Source organism: Cydia fagiglandana, chromosome 25 (assembly GCF_963556715.1).
Source record: "Cydia fagiglandana chromosome 25, ilCydFagi1.1, whole genome shotgun sequence".
Lineage (NCBI taxonomy): Eukaryota > Metazoa > Arthropoda > Insecta > Lepidoptera > Tortricidae > Cydia > Cydia fagiglandana.
Window position 1 is genome coordinate 10755663 of NC_085956.1, and position 18650 is coordinate 10774312.

At 38.4% G+C, this 18650-nt stretch overlaps 2 protein-coding genes and 1 long non-coding RNA gene across 4 annotated transcripts; 2 read left to right on the forward strand and 1 right to left on the reverse strand.

Moving 5' to 3' along the window:
• The first annotated feature begins 1787 nt into the window (after positions 1–1787).
• LOC134676919 (uncharacterized) lies at positions 1788–6709 on the forward strand. 2 transcript variants are annotated; one of them, XR_010099966.1, is made up of 5 exons: positions 1801–1846; positions 1937–2053; positions 2780–2824; positions 5013–5114; positions 6400–6709. It is a non-coding gene; the product is annotated as an uncharacterized LOC134676919 (long non-coding RNA). The 2 variants fall into 2 exon arrangements; XR_010099965.1 differs by having other exon boundaries at positions 1788–2053.
• A 3537-nt stretch (positions 6710–10246) lies between these two features.
• LOC134676858 (WD repeat and HMG-box DNA-binding protein 1-like) lies at positions 10247–15380 on the forward strand. Its single transcript, XM_063535238.1, has 5 exons — positions 10247–10268; positions 10534–10747; positions 11088–11270; positions 12502–12669; positions 12943–15380. Coding segments are annotated over exons 1-5 (588 nt in total). The 3' UTR covers positions 12944–15380.
• A 793-nt stretch (positions 15381–16173) lies between these two features.
• LOC134676859 (uncharacterized) lies at positions 16174–18640 on the reverse strand. Its single transcript, XM_063535239.1, has one exon. It carries the CDS (start codon positions 18586–18588, stop codon positions 16174–16176), a length of 2415 nt encoding a protein of 804 aa, XP_063391309.1. The 5' UTR covers positions 18589–18640.
• Positions 18641–18650: the final 10 nt, after the last annotated feature.

Sequence of the window (18650 nt, forward strand, 5' to 3'; positions counted from 1 at the left end):
AGCACGGCATATTCGTAATTATTTCTAATTTTTACTGGAATCGTTTTCACATCTGACATGTCAAAAGCGCCATGCTGAACTGTCACACCAGCCCATCGACACCCCATACTATGATAAACTATGAACGTACTTGTTACCAACATTGAGGCATAGAAATAATCTTATCGAATTAAAATGACTGTTGTTGCATTTTGGTAGCACATACCATACTTGCTTTCAACTTAGTCGTATTATACTTACTTTTCTTTAGGTTGGTATGATCGGTAAAACGTCAACCGTCATTTTAAATTTTCGTGACAGCGGTAATATTAAGTGATTATTTTTGAGTATAAGACAAAATAACTTTCTCTTTTACTTAAATGGGGGGCAAATCTTTGCGAAAATGTGAAGTTTGTGGGGTCAGGCGTGTAAGAAGATTAACTTCTGATATATTTTTGGCGAGATTTCCGCTTGACCCCAACAGGTCGATAAACTGATGTTTTATGCGATATTTTCATTTTGAGTCGTTACCAGATACTAATTTAATTAGTTTGGAGCAGTTTTTATCGTTTACAATCCTTGATTAAAACGAAAACATTCTGTGAATAGGTTCTTCTTGTAAAAAACTAGGTAACCTAAGGACACGAATAGTGTGCGAACAACTTGTCGATAATCCCTTTATTTCAGATGTCGATTATGGGTAAAGTTGACCGGCAACGAAGATTTGGTATATTTACCCATACAAAGATTAAACGAAAATAAATTTATTTGTGGAGATCATTTTCTTCCAACTGCCTTCAACAAAAATGGAAACAGGCTAAAAAGGAATGCGGTACCAAGCCTAAATCTCAAGGCGCCCCTCTCGGACGAAATTCTATCGTCATTCCCTATTGTTCCAGAGTTTGAAAAACCGGGCAAGTGCGAATCGGACTCGAGCACAAAGGGTTCCGTACCATAATGCAAAAAAAAAAACAAAAAAAAGCAAAAAAAAACGGCCAAAGTTAAGCAACGCGGGGTGGTCAGTACTTGGATGGGTGACCGTTTTGTTTTTGAATTTTTTCCATTTTTTTTTGCTTTATGGTACGGAATCCTTCGTGCGCGAGTCCGACTCGCACTTGCCCGGTTTTTAGGGTTCCGTAGCCAAATGGCAAAAAAAACGGAACCCTTATGAATTCGCCATACCTGTCTGTCTGTCTGTATGTCTGTCTGTCTGTCCGTCCGTCCGTATGTCACAGCCACTTTTTTCCGAAACTATAAGAACTATACTGTTGAAACTTGGTAAGTTGATATATTCTGTGAACCGCATTAAGATTTTCACACAAAAATAGAAAAAAAAAACAATACATTTTGGGGGTTCCCCATACTTAGAACTGAAACTCAAAAATTTTTTTTTCATCAACATATGGGTGTGGGGTGTCTATTGATATTGAGGTTTCTAATATCATTTTTTTCTAAACTGAATAGTTTGCGCGAGCCGCGAGAGACACTTCCAAAATAAGAGAATGATAAATCTAAAAAATATATATGATGTACATTACCATTACCAAATCGTAAACCGCTATTGTATTATGTTACTTGCTGGTACGGAACCCTTCATGGCCGAGTCCGACTCGCACTTGGCCGCTTTTCTTTAACTAAAATCAGGCAAGTAAATTAAAATGTTTGATTATGTTAAGCGCCCTCCAGACTATGCGCGTGAATCGCGGGCGAAGCCGCGAACGCGAGTGTGGAGTCTAGTTCGCTGATATGCGAAATCGACTCCAGACTCGCGGTGGCGGCTTCGCGCCGCGATTCGCGCACGAGTGTGGAGCGGGCTTTACAGTGGTTTCTGCTGGAAGTGTCTCAGGACAAAAACGCAAACTAGGAGGTAAAAGATAAAAATAATACTTTAATTATATTTTTATTTTTTGACTTTCGTTTGAATTGAATATAACGTAATTTTACAACCTTGTTTAAGGTGAAGATGATGATTCCACAAATTCAAAACGAAATAAGGGTTATGACCCAAACAGTGTGCCATCGACCTCAACTTACGAGATTTCTGATAAAATGACACCACATCATTCAGAAATAGGTATTAAAATTTTATTAGTATTCATAATTTGCTACCTTTTTTTAGGGTTCCGTAGCCAAATGGCAAAAAACGGAACCCTTATAGGTTCGTCATGTCTGTCCGTCTGTCTGTCCGTCTGTCTGTCCGTCTGTCTGTCCGTCTGTCTGTCCGTCTGTCTGTCCGTCTGTCTGTCCGTGTATGTTACAGCCACTTTTTTCCGAAACTGTAAGAACTCTTGAAACTTGGTAAGTAGATGTATTCTGTGAACCGCATTAAGATTTTCACACAAAAAAACAATAAATTTTGGGGGTTCCCCATACCTACTTAGAACTGAAACACAAAAATTTTTCTTTCATCATACCCATACGGGTGGGGTGTCTATGGATAGGTCTTCAAAAATGATATTGAGGTTTCTAATATCATTTTTTTATAAACTGAATAGTTTGCGCGAGAGACACTTACAAAGTGGTAAAATGTGTGTCCCCCCCCCCTGTAACTTTTAAAATAAGTGAATGATAAATCTAAAAAAAAATGATGTACATTACCATGCAAACTTCCACCGAAAATTGGTTTGAGCGAGGCCTGGTAAGTATTTTTTTTTAATACGTCATAAATCGTAAACCGCAATTTTATTATGTTACTCGCTGGTACGGAACCCTTCATGGGCGAGTCTGACTCGCACTTTGCCGCTTTTTATTCTTAAACTGAATAAAGGCAAGTACATAATTTAATAATGTTATGTTACAGTAGTTTCTGCTGGAGGAGTCTCAGGACAAAAACGCAAACTAGAAGGTAAAAGATTAAAATAATACTTTAATTATTACTTCCCGGCCGCCTAAACTGGGCTATAACCGCGAAAATCGAAGTTCGCAAATTGCGGGGATTTTTCTCTGTCACTCTAATTACGCCTTCGTTGGAGTAAAAGAGAAAGATCCCCGCAATTTGCGAATTTCGGTTTTCGCGGTAGCCGCTCTAGATAACGTAATTCAAGACCAAAAAAAGTAAGAAATGTTGCCACTTTTTTACTAGCGCGTCTTGTATTTATGTACAAATAAGTAACTAAAAGTACTTTTTTAAATAGTAGGAGTAAAATTACTAATGAATAAATTATCTTAACATGATTATTTATCAAAAGGAATTTACAATTTTACAAACAAATTATTGCAGTGGCAACATTGTCATACTTTTTTTGGTCTTGAATTACGTTTTGCAGTATAGGCGTTCAATTTTGTATGAAATTCCTTTACAGTTCTCTGGAGTTGCTCCGCCCTAAACGTGATACTTCGAAGCCTGATATAACGCCCGGAGCGACGACATTTCATTGCATGTTTGAGAAAAAATTGTTATTTTCTCAAACATACTTCGAAATGTATGCGTTAATATCATGAAATGAAGACATGAAGTTGCTCATTTGCTCGTCTCAACAAGATCTTTGACACAAGATAGTACTCAGGGTCTGATGATGGAGCCGGAAGGTGGTCACCGGTACCAATCAACCATGCAACTAAACCACTTCGTGTTTAGGCTCGTTTTATTCGTCTCAACAAGATCTTTGACACAAGATAGATAGTACTCAAGGTCTGATGATGGAGCCGGAAGGTGGTCACCGGTACCAATCAACCATGCAACTAAACCACTTCGTGTTTGGGCTCGTTTGATTTGTCTCAACAAGATCTTTGACACAAGATAGTACTCAAGGTCTGATGATGGAGCCGGAATGTGGTCATACCAGTTCGTTTTTAAACCCTCGTTGATACAAACTTTACAACCTATAGGTACCAAATGCAATGACGAAACATGTAAATAAGCGAGTACCTATAATTTCTTTCGAGTAATATACCTTCATAAGTACGAGTATGGGGCTATTAATAAATTACGTCGTTTCAAATGGAAGGAGGGGGGGGGGGGGGGGTCTAGAGATCGGATGATGTAGCATGACGTAGGAGGAAACAGAGTCATCCGAAGCATGAGTTTTGGATGATTTGAGGGGTGGGGCCCCGGTCAAAAATCGTCAAAAATAGATGACGTAATTTATGAACAGCCCCTATGTACATTTGCACTGCATTTAGTATTTTCGTACTTACCAAATAACAGTTTTAGGACTTTAAAAGTTAAGTACAGTTAGTGTTGTTATGGTTGATTTCAATATGCTTCGCGAAGGATCAAGAATGTTTAATCCATCATTGTAGTGCGAGTGTGGTAGAAGGAATCGGCATACTGAGCACGCACGGCCTGCCGCAGCGCGTAAAATACCTAAACTCGCTCAACCCCGAAATGTAATAGCGCTCTTAACGCCTTCTCGTAACTCATGAGGTCCTGGTAATTGCTCCGCGCTAAATTAAATTTTTAGACAGTTGTTTTCTCGATTTTGGCCACCGTAGCCTATAGAGACTAACAAGCAACGCTAAGTGGTTTTCGTAATCTATGGATGTTGCTATATTAAGGGTGTCACATGCGCGTTTCTGACTTATGAAGCAATTGTTTCTACTTTACAACCTAAAATAAATAATTTCCTTCATTACTTAGTAGTTATTTTAATTATAATATTTTCTTATAACGTTTTTAATTTATTAAATTTATTTTATGCAATGTTTGAGAAAAGCACTAATACAATCCTTGGCCGGAACAGAGATTGCAAGACTCGCTTTATCCGGCCTCGTCTACGACTCAGCCGTCTATCGCAATCCTGCAATCCCTTACTTCACGGCCTCTGTAGTAATGTACTATTACGAATTACGATACAAGTGCGGAAAAGAGGAAATTTGAAATATCGTTTTAAATCTACACGAGTTGCTAATTACCTATTCGCACGTGTATCGTACAACGTTTTACAGTACCTACATATGGCCCTTTAAACTTTTGACATCGCACGAAAAGTGCTATTTTACGCACTCGTGCGGGAAAATAGGACCATATGTACTGTAAAATATATTTTGTGACTTTCCTTTAAATATAACGTAATTTTAAAATCTTGTTTAAGGTGAAGATGATGATTCCCCAAGTTCAAAGCGAAATAAGGGTTATGATCCAAAGAACGTGCCATCGACTTCAACATACGAGATTTCTGATAAAAGTACACCAGGTCGGTTAATAGTTATTATTAATTAGCGACCCGCCCCGGCTTCACACGGATTAACAAATGATACATAAATCTTCCTCTTGAATCATTCTATCTATTTAAAAAAAACTCTTCAAAATCCGTTAGCCCCATTAGTAAAATGTGTCCCCCCCCCCCCTGTAACTACATTTACTATGCAAACTTCCACCGAAAATTGGTTTGAACGAGATCTAGTAAGTATTTTTTTAGGGTTCCGTACCGAAAGGGTAAAACGGGACCCTATTACTAAGACTTCGCTGTCCGTCCGTCCGTCCGTCCGTCCGTCCGTCTGTCTGTCACCAGGCTGTATCTCACGAACCGTGATAGCTAGACAGTTGAAATTTTCACAGATGATGTATTTCTGTTGCCGCTATAACAACAAATACTAAAAACAGAATAAAATAAAGATTTAAATGGGGCTCCCATACAACAAACGTGATTTTTGACCAAAGTTAAGCAGCGTCGGGAGTGGTCAGTACTTGGATGGGTGACCGTTTTTAGGGTTCCGTACCCAAAGGGTAAAACGGGACCCTATTACTAAGACTTCGCTGTCCGTCCGTCCGTCCGTCCGTCCGTCCGTCCGTCTGTCACCAGGCTGTATCTCACGAACCGTGATAGCTAGACAGTTGAAATTTTCACAGATGATGTATTTCTGTTGCCGCTATAACAACAAATATTAAAAACAGAATAAAATAAAGATTTAAATGGGGCTCCCATACAACAAACGTGATTTTTGACCAAAGTTAAGCAACGTCGGGAGGGGTCAGTACTTGGATGGGTGACCGTTTTCTTTTTGCTTTTTTTGTTTTTTTTTTTGCATTATGGTACGGAACCCTTCGTGCGCGAGTCCGACTCGCACTTGCCCGGTTTTTTTTTGCTTTTTTTAAGGCGTAATTAGAGTGACAGAGAAAAATCCCCGCAATTTGCGAACTTCGAAATGATTGTAACGATTTTATTAGTTACTCGAACAGATTGAAATGATGGAAGTTTGTTCCCGCCAAATGAAACGTCAAAGTCAAATTTAGTCGATTTGTTTTGAGGTTGTTCATGTATTTTGTGCAAGTTAAAATAGTTTAATAATTACGGATTAAATCACATGCGATTAATTTAGATAAAAATGAAAATAGATAGTAGACCCCTAAGATATGCTCATGCAGAGGGTTATACGGATGTTTGCTACACTGAAGACGGACAGTGAGTTTTTATTTCTATTGCTTATGTTTTAATACTATAAGTATTTGGATTATAAACAAATATATTTACTCTTCAGGCATATAATTACTTGCGGCAATGACGGAGATGTTCGAATATGGGTTGACATAAAAGACGACGATCGTAACTCCCATTGCGTTGGAGAGAGCGCGACAGCGGTGTGTTTTAAAGACAAGAGGCTGTATGTGGCTACTGATAATCATGCTGTACAAGCTTACACATTCCCGGCTTTCGACAAAGACGGTATTGTCACTAGATTTACTGCATCGGTAACACAAATTATGACAAGCACTAAAAGTGAGGTGAGTTGCACTACAAATTTCCTGTGATTATTTGAATTGTAAAGATCTTTATATGTAAACCAGGGATGTTGCGGATGCAGATTTATTGACATCCCCAGATGCGGATATTTAAAGCCTCACATCTGCGGATGCGGATGTCAAGATTTGGTACTTAAAAAACGTCAAATATTATATTTTTAGCATTCTTTATTAAAAAAAAACCAAACATTTAGTATTTGAGCAAGAATATAGGTGCGTTTTTTTAATAAACAGTAACTTGGCCGACTTTTCGGGATCTAGACGATTTCGTTATATATAATGACGAAATTACCTAGCACCTACGCCGCCGCCGCCGCCACTAACAAGTTCCTGTTACCTTTTCGGGATCTAGGCCAGGTGGGACCTCCATACAATTCAATGGACTTTGTGCACAAATTATACTGGAATACATAATTGTTCACTCTTTCCAATAATATATTGGATTATAAAGGAGCCTACTTAACAGTGGCGGCGCGTCCATTAAAGCCGATTCCCACCGGCTTGCCTGTTTTTGGACGTTCGAGCTGTAAAAGAAATATGTAAGCCAAATTTTATTAGCCCTGGCTTGCCTACGGATATGTTTCACGCGCCGCCCCTGCTACTTAAGCCAGATTTTTTCTACGATTTGAAGTTGCGATTGTTAGATTTGTTAGTTAGTATTGCAATTGTATATTTCAGATAAAATGTGCAATATCCCAATGTCGCTTTTCACCATGTGGTCAATATTTGGCGGCAAGCACCATAGCCGGGCAGATAGCAGTGTGGGAAGTACAGTCCGGTACTTGCACGGGCATCATCGAGCATCCCACATCACATAATGTTACAGCGATAGCATGGAACCCTAAAGGTAATATTATAATTAACTAAGAAACTTTTCGTTTTTATTATCATTATAATTTTCTTTTCTTGTTCTTTTATTTACGCTGTTGGTACAGTACGGATGTCTACCGTCTCCAATTCTCCCTCAATTGCTCAAAGGTTTACTGGAAGAGATCCCTTAAAGGGATAAGTTCGCCTTTGTACTAATGACGAATGTTATTTTTCCTGTTTTGTTTTGTTTTTTGTACAATAAAGTGTTTTACTACTACTACTACTAAAGGTATATAAAACTTATAATAATACGTTCTACATGACATCAAATCTCTCCAAACGGCCTCTACGTGTTGGATCCATATCCCCACGCACGCCTTATAAATGACCGGGCTCGAAAGACCCGAGAGTTTTAAAACGGAGATAAAAATAATAATAAAAGACGTTTATTCAAAAAGTTTGAACACAGGTACATAATAAAAGTACACGATAATGCTTACAAACTAATTGAAAAGGTAAGTGGCTCAGCTTATGTCTGTGCCAGAAGGCTTCGGGGCACAGCGGCCCTAAAGACTTGCAGCAACGGACGCTGTTATTCTGCCACCGCCGTATTTGTATCTAGCTAAGGACAGTAAAAACATTTACACTATTTATTACATGTAGGACAAGATAGCAAAACCGAACAATGTGCAGTGGATAAAAAAGTGCTAACTTTACTAAAATTAAATATCTATAGAGCAGGTCACTCAACCAAAAGTGTATGTTACATTCTTTTGGAGGTCCAGCAAATAAGCCTTGCAACGTAGTTTGAAAACCGCCAGGGACTTACTGTTAACTACTGGTGGCGGCAAATTGTTCCAGCATTTAGACGCAGCATAGCGAAAGCTGCCTCTAAATGACTGAAGCCGGAGTAATGGAAGGGAGATACGCTCTTGTTGCTCACGCAAACCTTTCAACTTTCGGTTTGGCTTCCATTCAAGTTTACACGCGAGATAGGGTGGAATACCAGATTGTTTAAGCGTAAATACCATTGACGCAAGCTTTAATATTCGTCTGTGTGACATATTCAGTTTACCCGCTTTATTAAGGTAAGGGCTAATATGTGAGCGACGAGGGATATCTTGACAGAAACGTATGCATGAATTTTGTACACGTTGAATCGCTCGTTCTGTTCTTTTTCTTATGCAAGGCCCATATACAACGTCTCCATAATCCAGTTGGGATAAAACTAGCGCATCTGACAAGCGTTCGCGAACATTTTGTGTTAGGTAGGGTCTAAGCTTATATAATGATTTTAGAGCACCATAGCATTTTGGTATTTTAGAGTTTATATGGGCTTCAAATCGAAGCGACTCCTCCATTACGATGCCTAAATTTTTAACCTGTCTCTCTTCTGATATAGGCAGCCCTGATATTCGCAAGTCGATTTCAAGTTCACGTACTTTAGCAATCTGCTTTTTTGTTCCCAAAATAATGAAGACAGATTTTTTAGGGTTAATAATAAGGCCATTGTCATTAGACCAACCTGCTACAGCTTCTAAATCGGTATTAATTTGCGATATTGCAAGTGCGACGTCAGTTTTAGTGGGGCGTATATGCTTCATTAGCTGCGTGTCATCTGCATACATGTGGTACGAACAATTTTTGATAACTTCGGGAAGGCACACAGTGTACAGACTGTATAAAGTCGGACCCAATATTGACCCTTGGATTACTCCTCTGTCGAGCATACGGGGGGATGAGCGAGCAATTTTACCTTCGTCGTTTGGGCATTCAACTATTTGGTTTCTGCCTGAGAAATAGGAACAGAACCATCTACAAAGTGACTCAGAAAATCCGTAGGTCTTCATTCTTTTAAGTAGCACGGGTATCAATATACTGTCAAACGCGCGGCTAAAATCTAACAAGACAAGAATTGTCGCAAGTTCATCGTTAGAAGCCTTAAGTGTCTCATCCACCAAATGCGCAATAGCCGATGTAGTGCTATGATATTTGCGAAATCCCGATTGTGCTTCTGGCAATATCTTGTTTTTCTCCAAGTGCGTTCGTACCTGCTCGTTGACCATGACCATGACCAACTTATATTTACTATGCTTTTAGTAGACATACATTCCATACATATTTGTAAGGGTGGTGAGCTAATTAACAGTTATGCTGCATATACATTTGCGTCTGTCCACGACTTACCCCCTTATTCATAAACGTTTACTAAAGTTCACAAGCCGATAATAATCGTTTGTCCCTTTCTGACGTATATTAGTATGATGGAAATGGACAAACTATTATCAGCTTGTCAACTTTAGTAAGCGTTTATGGATAAGGGGGTTAATGCGTACAATTAGTACGTTCATCATCATCATCATCATCATCATCTGTTTTATTGTACCCCATAATGTATTGAGCCGGAGCGCCATCTAACTCAGCAGTCGAATTTGAAGTAGGTCCGTTTTTTTTCTTAGACCAATAAGTCTCTGTGTATCCTGTATTGTATGTATCAGTGGCGGCGCGTCAAACATATTCATAGGCAAGCTGGGGCTAATTTGGCTTACATATTCCTTTACAACTCTGCTCAAACGTCCAAAAACAGGCAAGCCGATGGGAATCGGCTTTTATGGACGCGCCGCCACTGGTATGTATCTAAACTATTTATCTTTCAGGAAATGGTGTGTTGGCGTATTGCGATGTGTCCGGGCAGCTGGGTGCACTGATGAATTGCTATGGCAAGGACAGCAAGGCTGATGGCAGGCTGATGCTGATGCGCCTGACGATGTTGAAATGGTGGAGAGAGCTGATGATGGTAGGTTTATAATTATAAACTCCTCCTTCCGCCTCCTTGCATCGGTTTCCTCATCACCGAGGGTCGTGGCCACTTCTAGGGAACAGCTTCCCTTTGACAATTTGCCGCCATCTCTTTCTGTCTGTCGCCGAATGTATATAATTATAAATCACCAAATTGAGCAAAACTATCAGGGAATAAAGAAGTGGACCCAGTTACAAAATTGTCCTTATTAACAGCCAACCTGATGGCTTCACGTTTTAATACTAATGATTTCTTATTTCAGGTAATGACTTGGACAATTTGATCGAAAACTATAACAGTGACGACGATGACAACGCGATATCGCTAGAGAAGCTCAAGAATGAAACGCTAGGGTTGGGGACAGTGAGAGACGAAGACGAGTCAAGACCCGTGTCGCGGCACGAGCCGGCGGCGACCACGGTGCCGCCGCAGGCGCCGTTCCAGCTTTCTGCGACCCCGGGACACCTTGAACATAGGTACGAGAACTGTTAATATATATCTAAGATACTACAATGGTGATGATGACAACGCTATATCACTAGAGAAGCTCAAGAATGAAACGCTAGGGTTGGGGACAGTGAGAGAGGAAGACGAGTCAAGACCCGTGTCGCGGCACGGCACATACAAATTAGATTCGCGTTCACAAAGTTACTCACCACCTTGTACCATCAGCCGCAAAAGTGCATGGCGACTATGAATGAATTCATTCATAATTTCTCCACGCAAATTCGCAGCTCATTGTACTTCAAAAAACCTTTAATTTATTATAAAGCTTAAAATTATGTTGTTAACTGCATATGGTTTTTACCATTCCAGATACATGTGCTGGAACGACATCGGCATGGTCCGATGCCACACGCAGGAGAACGGCGAGTCGACCATTGACGTAGAGTTCCACGACACCAACCTCCACCACGGGATCAATCTCAACAACTACCTGAATCACACCATGGCCAGCCTGTCTGCGAGCGTGCTGGTGTTGGCCTGTGAAACGTCTAGGTTAGTTAGGCCCATTTGTATCATTCCGCCAACCCGGGGTTAACCGGTTAAACCTGGAGTTACCATGGTTATTTACCAGTACAATTTGACACTAGGTTAATGGTGAAAAAATTACTTATCCTTCCATAGAAAATGAACCAGCCAAAATGTATGAAACACCCTTTTCTTTTTCGCCATTTCGGTGTTGTCCCCATAGTAAAAGTTGTTCAGTATAATACCAAACCTGCCTGGCAACGGGAATGCAGTTATATTTTAGCCACCATGTATATCATTTTAATAACGTTAAAAAAACGTCTATAAAAATTATATAATGCATACCTAAGTTGAATTAGTTGTTATTTTCCTTAAGAATACATAAAATGGGAAACACTATGCATTCATCTCAAGGTTAATAATTATGAATGATTTGCGAAGATGAGGGTGAATTTTCCTTGCTAATGGGTATTTCTATAACTAATTGTGACAAATCAGATTTATGCAAATAATCTTTTAATGGTGCAATAAAAACTTTTTTTTGTACTCGTCGACTATAATTCTTGAATTAAGATTTCTTATACCAAACTTCAATTGGGTATTTTTAATGTATGGGCTCCCAACTCAACTATAATATTCATATCGATTCTGTTTAGTCAACTATAATGAAACTGACCAATCACAGCTTGCCGCGATCAAGAGGCCGCCGAAAGACGCTGGATGCGGGTCACTTCCAACCGGTACGAATGGAGGTCCAAGGGGGAGGCCTATGTTCAGCAGTGGACGTCTTATGGCTGAGATGATGATGATGATGATGATGAAACAAAATCTACCCTCAAATGGCTTCTTAAGTAAGCCAGTTGAGGTTGGATGAAAACATTACACGATCAAATAACGTAGGTTAAAGTCAGGTCGTTTGGTGACATATCTAGGCGGTTTTGCATTTGGTTGGTTAACCAATAAATCTTATAACTACCCGAAAATGTAAAAATTGTTTGTTTACTTTTATTTAAATACCTAAAGATACAGACTACAAGTGCTGGTATTAAAAAAAAGGTGGTACCAGAGTTAGGCTTGCAACTTTCAAAAAGATGATTATACAATCAAATCCTTTATTATGTATGACCTTTCCGGAACATCGAATTGTGTGTAATGCCAACTCCTATGTTGAATAAGACATGCACAAGATTTTAATGGTGATTATTATAGATAGACTACGCAATAGCTAATCTATTAAAAAAATATCTATATCTTACAGCAAACTAGTATGCATATCGCTGGTCGGCAGCAGCAAGGAGTGGAGCGTTTCCATGCCCGATACCGAGGAGATCCTGTGCGTCACGGCGGGCAGCGACGTCGTCGCGTGTGCGACTAACGCGAGGTTGCTGCGGCTGTTCACGCCAATGGGCACGCAGAGACAGGTCTGGTAAGTATTTTTTTTTAATACGTCATAAATCGTAAACCGCAATTTTATTATGTTACTTGCTGCTACGGAACCCTTCATGGGTGAGTCCGACTCGCACTTGGCCGCTTTTTAACGCGTGTTGAAAAAGCTCCCGTGCGAATGGGGGCTTACGTAATTTTAGAGATCTAAGCATACATACAGACAGGCAGCGGGAAGCGACTTTGTTTTATACTATGTAGTGATGAACAATTTGTTACTAATCATAATTATTATTAACAAATCATTTTGTTTTAGATGATGCTTCGACTTCAAGGGTAAAAACGAATAAAACCACAGATTGTATACGAGGAACACCGCCAAAATATGGCTACAGCAACATAGAAATGACTCCACGAAAAAAAAAACTTGTAAAAAAGTTGCAGCGAACACAGTGTTTGTTATCATCACTCTCAAAAACATCCGTCGATTTGGACAAATTAGATTCCGATTTTCTGAAAAATGTTGTATCAGACTCTCTGAAAAATCAAGCCCGGAAACCTAGAGGCAAGCGATGGAATTTAATTAACAAAATTTCTGCTGTACTTTCATAAAGTATCTTCTGTAATGCTAGATCCAAAACAAAAACATAAAATGAAAGTGAAATATGCCGCTCAAACTCTAAGTAATACTTTCGCAGCTATTCTAAAGATGATTGCAGAAAAATATGAAGACACAGAGTACGGAAAAGAAGTGGCACAAACATCCGAGGTAGTACGGGACCTTAATAATTTATTTGATTCTACTAATGGCCCATCAAACCCAAAAGATGTAATAAAGGGACGAAGACAAAATGTGTCTCGTAAAACCAATCACATAGAAATCTGGAATAGTTTTTTGAAAAAGCTGAAGTCAATGGAGTTCATGAAATCAGATAGCAGGTTAAGATTAAAAAGAGTCAGATGCGTGGAAGGTTATATTGTAACCATAAATTCGCTTAAAGATATCTGGTGTTATTGTAAGGATCAAGGATTTAACTATTTGAATTTACGCTCACTGAATCAAGACGCTCTTGAAAACCTATTCGGACTTATACGACAGAATAGCCCTACAAATCGAAATCCTACCTGCACACATTTTGTAAGTGCATTGAAATCAATTCATATTTCTGGAATGAATGCACCACATAACCGAGGATCTAATTGCGAAGAAGATTTGAACAAGTTATTGCTTGTCAATCCATTATGCCAACATGATGTTGATGGTGATGAGAAACTCACATCAATGACTACCAATGAAGAAGAAGAATATCCTGTTTTAATGATACCTGAAAATGAATTAGAGGAGCAAATTGAAACAGATTTAACAGACATAGAAAATCAACCTATTGTATATTTAAGCGGTTACATAGCTTATAGACTGTTGAAGAACGTAAGCTGTCAAATGTGTTCTAATTTGCTGAAACTGGAAGATGTTACAGATCACCCAATGTATAAATTTATAAGCTTGCGGGAGTGGTGGCAAGAAAAGAAATCATTAACGTACCCATCTATCCAGCTGTGTCGTACAATTGAGGAAGCGAAAAACTATTTTGAAAAAAATAGTCATTTATTATATGAAGAAAATGTCGGGCAAATGTTTTGCACACTCTTTGCGGCAAACATTAACATAACCTGGTGGACATGTAAGGAACATGAGGATTTCATGAAAAAACAATTATTTTGGCTTGTGACCAAAATCTTAATTAGAAGACAGTGCCAAATATTAAATTCGGATATTATTAAAACAGAAGAAATTTCTGCGAACGCTGCAAAGATAGCTCAACTAAGAAGCGCTGCAAAATAATATATGTAATAACGAGTATGCAATATCAATTCCACGCGGACGAAGTCGCGGGCAACACCGCGACTTCGTCCGCGTGGAATCTTATCTTCAACATTTTACATCTTTAGTACCTATAATTTTCATATCCAAGCAATGTTGACATTTTTTAGCAAGTTGTATGAAGTTTTAAGTCAAGTGGATTTTGATGTTGGTTGCTGAAATTACTTTTCTTGTATTCTCATAATAGGTACCTATGCCCTTATACAAAGATTCAAGTTCCGCATTCCGCACTCACTAAATATCTGATCTCCATACAAACTTTCAACCCCTTTTTCACCACCTTAGGGGATGAATTTTCATAAATGCTGAAATGAGTTTTCTTGTATTTTAATTTAAAACGATTTTACAAAGTTTCAAGTTCCTTGCTTAAAATAAAATTTGCACCCGCAGACAAACTTCCATCCCCTTTTTAACCTCCTTAGGGGTTGAAATTCCAAAAACGTTGCAATCACTTTTTTTTGCAATCGGCTATTATGCCTTTCTAAGAAGTTTCAAAACCATTTGTAATGGATTCAAACTTTCAACCCCTTTTTAACCCTGTTAGGGGATGAATTTTACAAAACGCTGAAATTACTTTTCCTGTCTTCTAATAATATCCCTAAATACAAAGATTCAAGTCCAACACTCGAAAAAATGTTTGATATCCATACAAACTTTCAACCCCTTTTTCATCACTTTAGAGGTTGAATTTTCAAAAACGCTGAAATTAGTTTTCTTGTATTTAAATAATATATCTTTTAACGAAGTTTCAAATTCGTAGCTCAAAAGAAAACTTTAACCCCATACAAATTTTACGTTCATAACATAAGCGTATTGTAATAATAAACTATCTGTATCATATCTTTAATATGTTAAATAAAATTATTTTTATATTTTGCTTTTATTTTATTAATCCTAGTGATACTCAAAATTTACTGTTACTATAGTACAGTACAGCAGCATGTACAGTCGCCATCAGATATATCGAAGCGGCCAAAGTGCTCACAAATATCTGAACACGCCTCTATTGTCATGGCGCTAGGTGCGTGTTCAGATATTTTTGAGCACCTCGGCCGCTCCGATATATCTGATGGCGACTGTATCGCACATTTATCGATATCGATAAAGAGTAGGTACGCCAGTAGTGGCAAGCCCTAGTGTTGTTTTTTTTTGTGTTGGCAATATTGACATGTATTTGGTGTGTTGGCACAATGTACGTTCATAATTCGGTTTAAGGCTTGTTCGAAAGTGCCGACTCTTAAAACGTAGTGATTATATGCTCAGTGTGTCACACGACTGACTATAGTCTATGCTGAAACTGTATGCAGCTAACCATAATCTTGCCACACGCTATAGACATACGTTTCACTTCTATTACTTCTTTGTTTTGTGGTTGCATAAGAGAATAAAAGAAAAGATAATAAAGACAGTATGATTCTCTCAGAAAGGATGTCTTCCGATAAAAAAATATGAATATCTCGCCTGTTTTTTACTGACAAACTGTTTCTGATAAAATAAATATAGGCAAACTCTTCGCCTTTTCCAACTGACAGAAATGGCTTGCCAAACTATAATAATATTACTTTATTAGTTTTATACTTTCTGTAATGTTTTTTCATTAATGGAACATATTATGTTATTTACATTTACGTATATATAGTAAGTACTAAACATAAATCTGCAATTTCAGAAATACTGAGGATACGGCATATAGCAAGCGCAATCATCGTCTCTTTCACAGGATTCACAATATTCATGCCCGGCAAGAGCTTGCCGTTCTACTGGACATTGTGATGAAGAGCGTGGACTGCTGCGGGTCCTTGCTGTAGTTCTAACTCTTGCTCCTGTATTTTCAGGTGGCATTTGGTGTTCAACAATTGGTGTTCGTCCATGAGGTTCAACTATTGGTGCTTGTCCATTAAAAGATTGCTCAGCAATCTCTCTGACAGAGTTTTGTTGATTTTCCGTTCCTCTGTAAAATGTATGGGGTCCTTGAACTGGAGATTGATAAATGTGTGGGTCATTTGTCATATTTAACTCGGGAGGAGGCACAGGAAATGCTTGTATGTCGAGGGCGGAAGCCCGGTATAAAATTGGAAGTTCTTGCGGAAGAAGCGGGGGATATGCCACTGATGTAATAGGTAGACTTCGTCGAAAATCTTGCGATCTTTGACACCTTGGAACTTGGAGAGACGTAGACAAACCTTCAGGATGTGAGGATGGTCCTGGGAATGCCATATGAGGCTGTTCGGGAGGGATCAAATATTGAGATTCCACAAATCTTGGATGGGAATTTTGTAACGGCGGTAGAGAATGGCGTCTTGCTGCGGGAGCTGAATGCAAATCGTTAAAACCAATAGGGTTTGGTCCCGAATATCTTCTCTGTTTAGCTGATTGACCTGGTAATTCCACTTTACGCAATTCACAAATTAGTCGATTGGCTGTTAATAACGGATCTACATCTTCGTTTAATTCATTCTTCAGTGCATCGCTTATTTTCAATTTGTGGAGCTCTTGGTTTTCAAAATCTCCTTTGTTATTATTGTATTGTATGAAATCATCTAAAATAGCCATTTGTGTTTTTTCGCTTAATTCTACCCCTGAATGCTGTGTGTGTGCCATCGATTCATGGAAACTTGATATTGTGTGTTTTAGCTTTTCTTTATAAAGTTCTTGATCTTTTTGCTCTTGGACTAAAGGTCTTATGGCTTTAAGTGCGTTTATGAGCTGGTATTTCCTCTCGTTTCTACTACGTTGTTCTTCCCAGTAGGCCCGATCATTTGCCAACTGTGTAAGAATACGTTCTATCTCAAAATTCAAATGGTACTCATATAATCCCTCATCGTTTAACGTATTCGGTCGATAGTTCAACTCGCTTACAAACCTGAATAATCTTTGTGAAACGAGTGCTTTCGTGTTTTGTACTACATTATCTTCATCACAAACTCCGTATTGCAATGGCAGTTGAGCACACCAGTCAATTATAGTCTTATTAATTAGGTATTCAAGTTGTTGTAACGATGCACCGCAACCACCACCACCACCACAAGATTTGGAATTGCTTGGTCCAGCTATTTGACTTGTATTTCCTAGATTTCTTTGACATAATACTGCATCGTCAGATTTTAAATTAGTCAATGTTTCTTCTACAACAGTGAGGTTTTTTGGTTCGGATTGTCTTTGGCATTTCCTTGAGTCTGCAGTTGCTTTTAGAAAACACATAAGTAATTCAGAGTATTTGGTTACGTTAGCCTTCTCTGTCGATATTAGCGGCAGTTTTTGTGTCCACTTCATTATTTCCGATAGCATTTTTTCGCCTGCATTACATTCTTCTCTTTTTATTATATCGAACAACAATTTGCTCAATATAGTTAGTATCTGATCACGTTCCAATACTTTGTTATAATTTGAAGCCTCCTTCAATGGCAATTCGTTTGCCCATATTTCAATTTCACATCTAAGTTTTATATATTCAATTTCATCAACAATTGCGTTTTCATCGGGAGAATGGGCCGTATAAAACGCGCTCATTATATCGTTCATCATTTCATCTTTGCCTCCTGGAAAAAGGTTTCTATTTTGGACTTCTTCGGATAGTGAATGTACTTCCGCCGAAAGGTGTTTTTTGTACTTCATGGAGTGATAGTCAACAGCATAGTCATAATTTTCTAAAAGCCAAAGCATAACCATCCGCTTTTTAAATAGTTCATAAACGGGATCACACTTAGAAGACCGACGACGAGGATTAGGCAATGAAGCGTCTATAGAATTTTCAAGACTCTGAACATAATCATCACCAACAGTTATGTCTTTAATCATGGTCTTTATTTCCATTATTTTATCAATTAAATCAGCTTTTAACTTTTCTTTGTTCTTTTCGATACCTTTATGCTGTGATAAATTATTTAACTGTTCATGAATTTCGTTACTCAACATATTTTTAAGCTTTTGATTATCATTAGCAAGTCGAGAGTCATCATTAAGGGATCCTAATATTTGATATATATTTATAGCAATTTGTTCCTTAATAGCTTCCGTAGAATCATTATTTTCTCCTTTTATTGGCAAATTGTTACACCAGTTTTCGATAGCTTCTACCATTTGCTCTCCTGGATCTTTTTGTTTGGAGTTGCACAATTTTGAGTACTCTTTGCTCCTGAAAA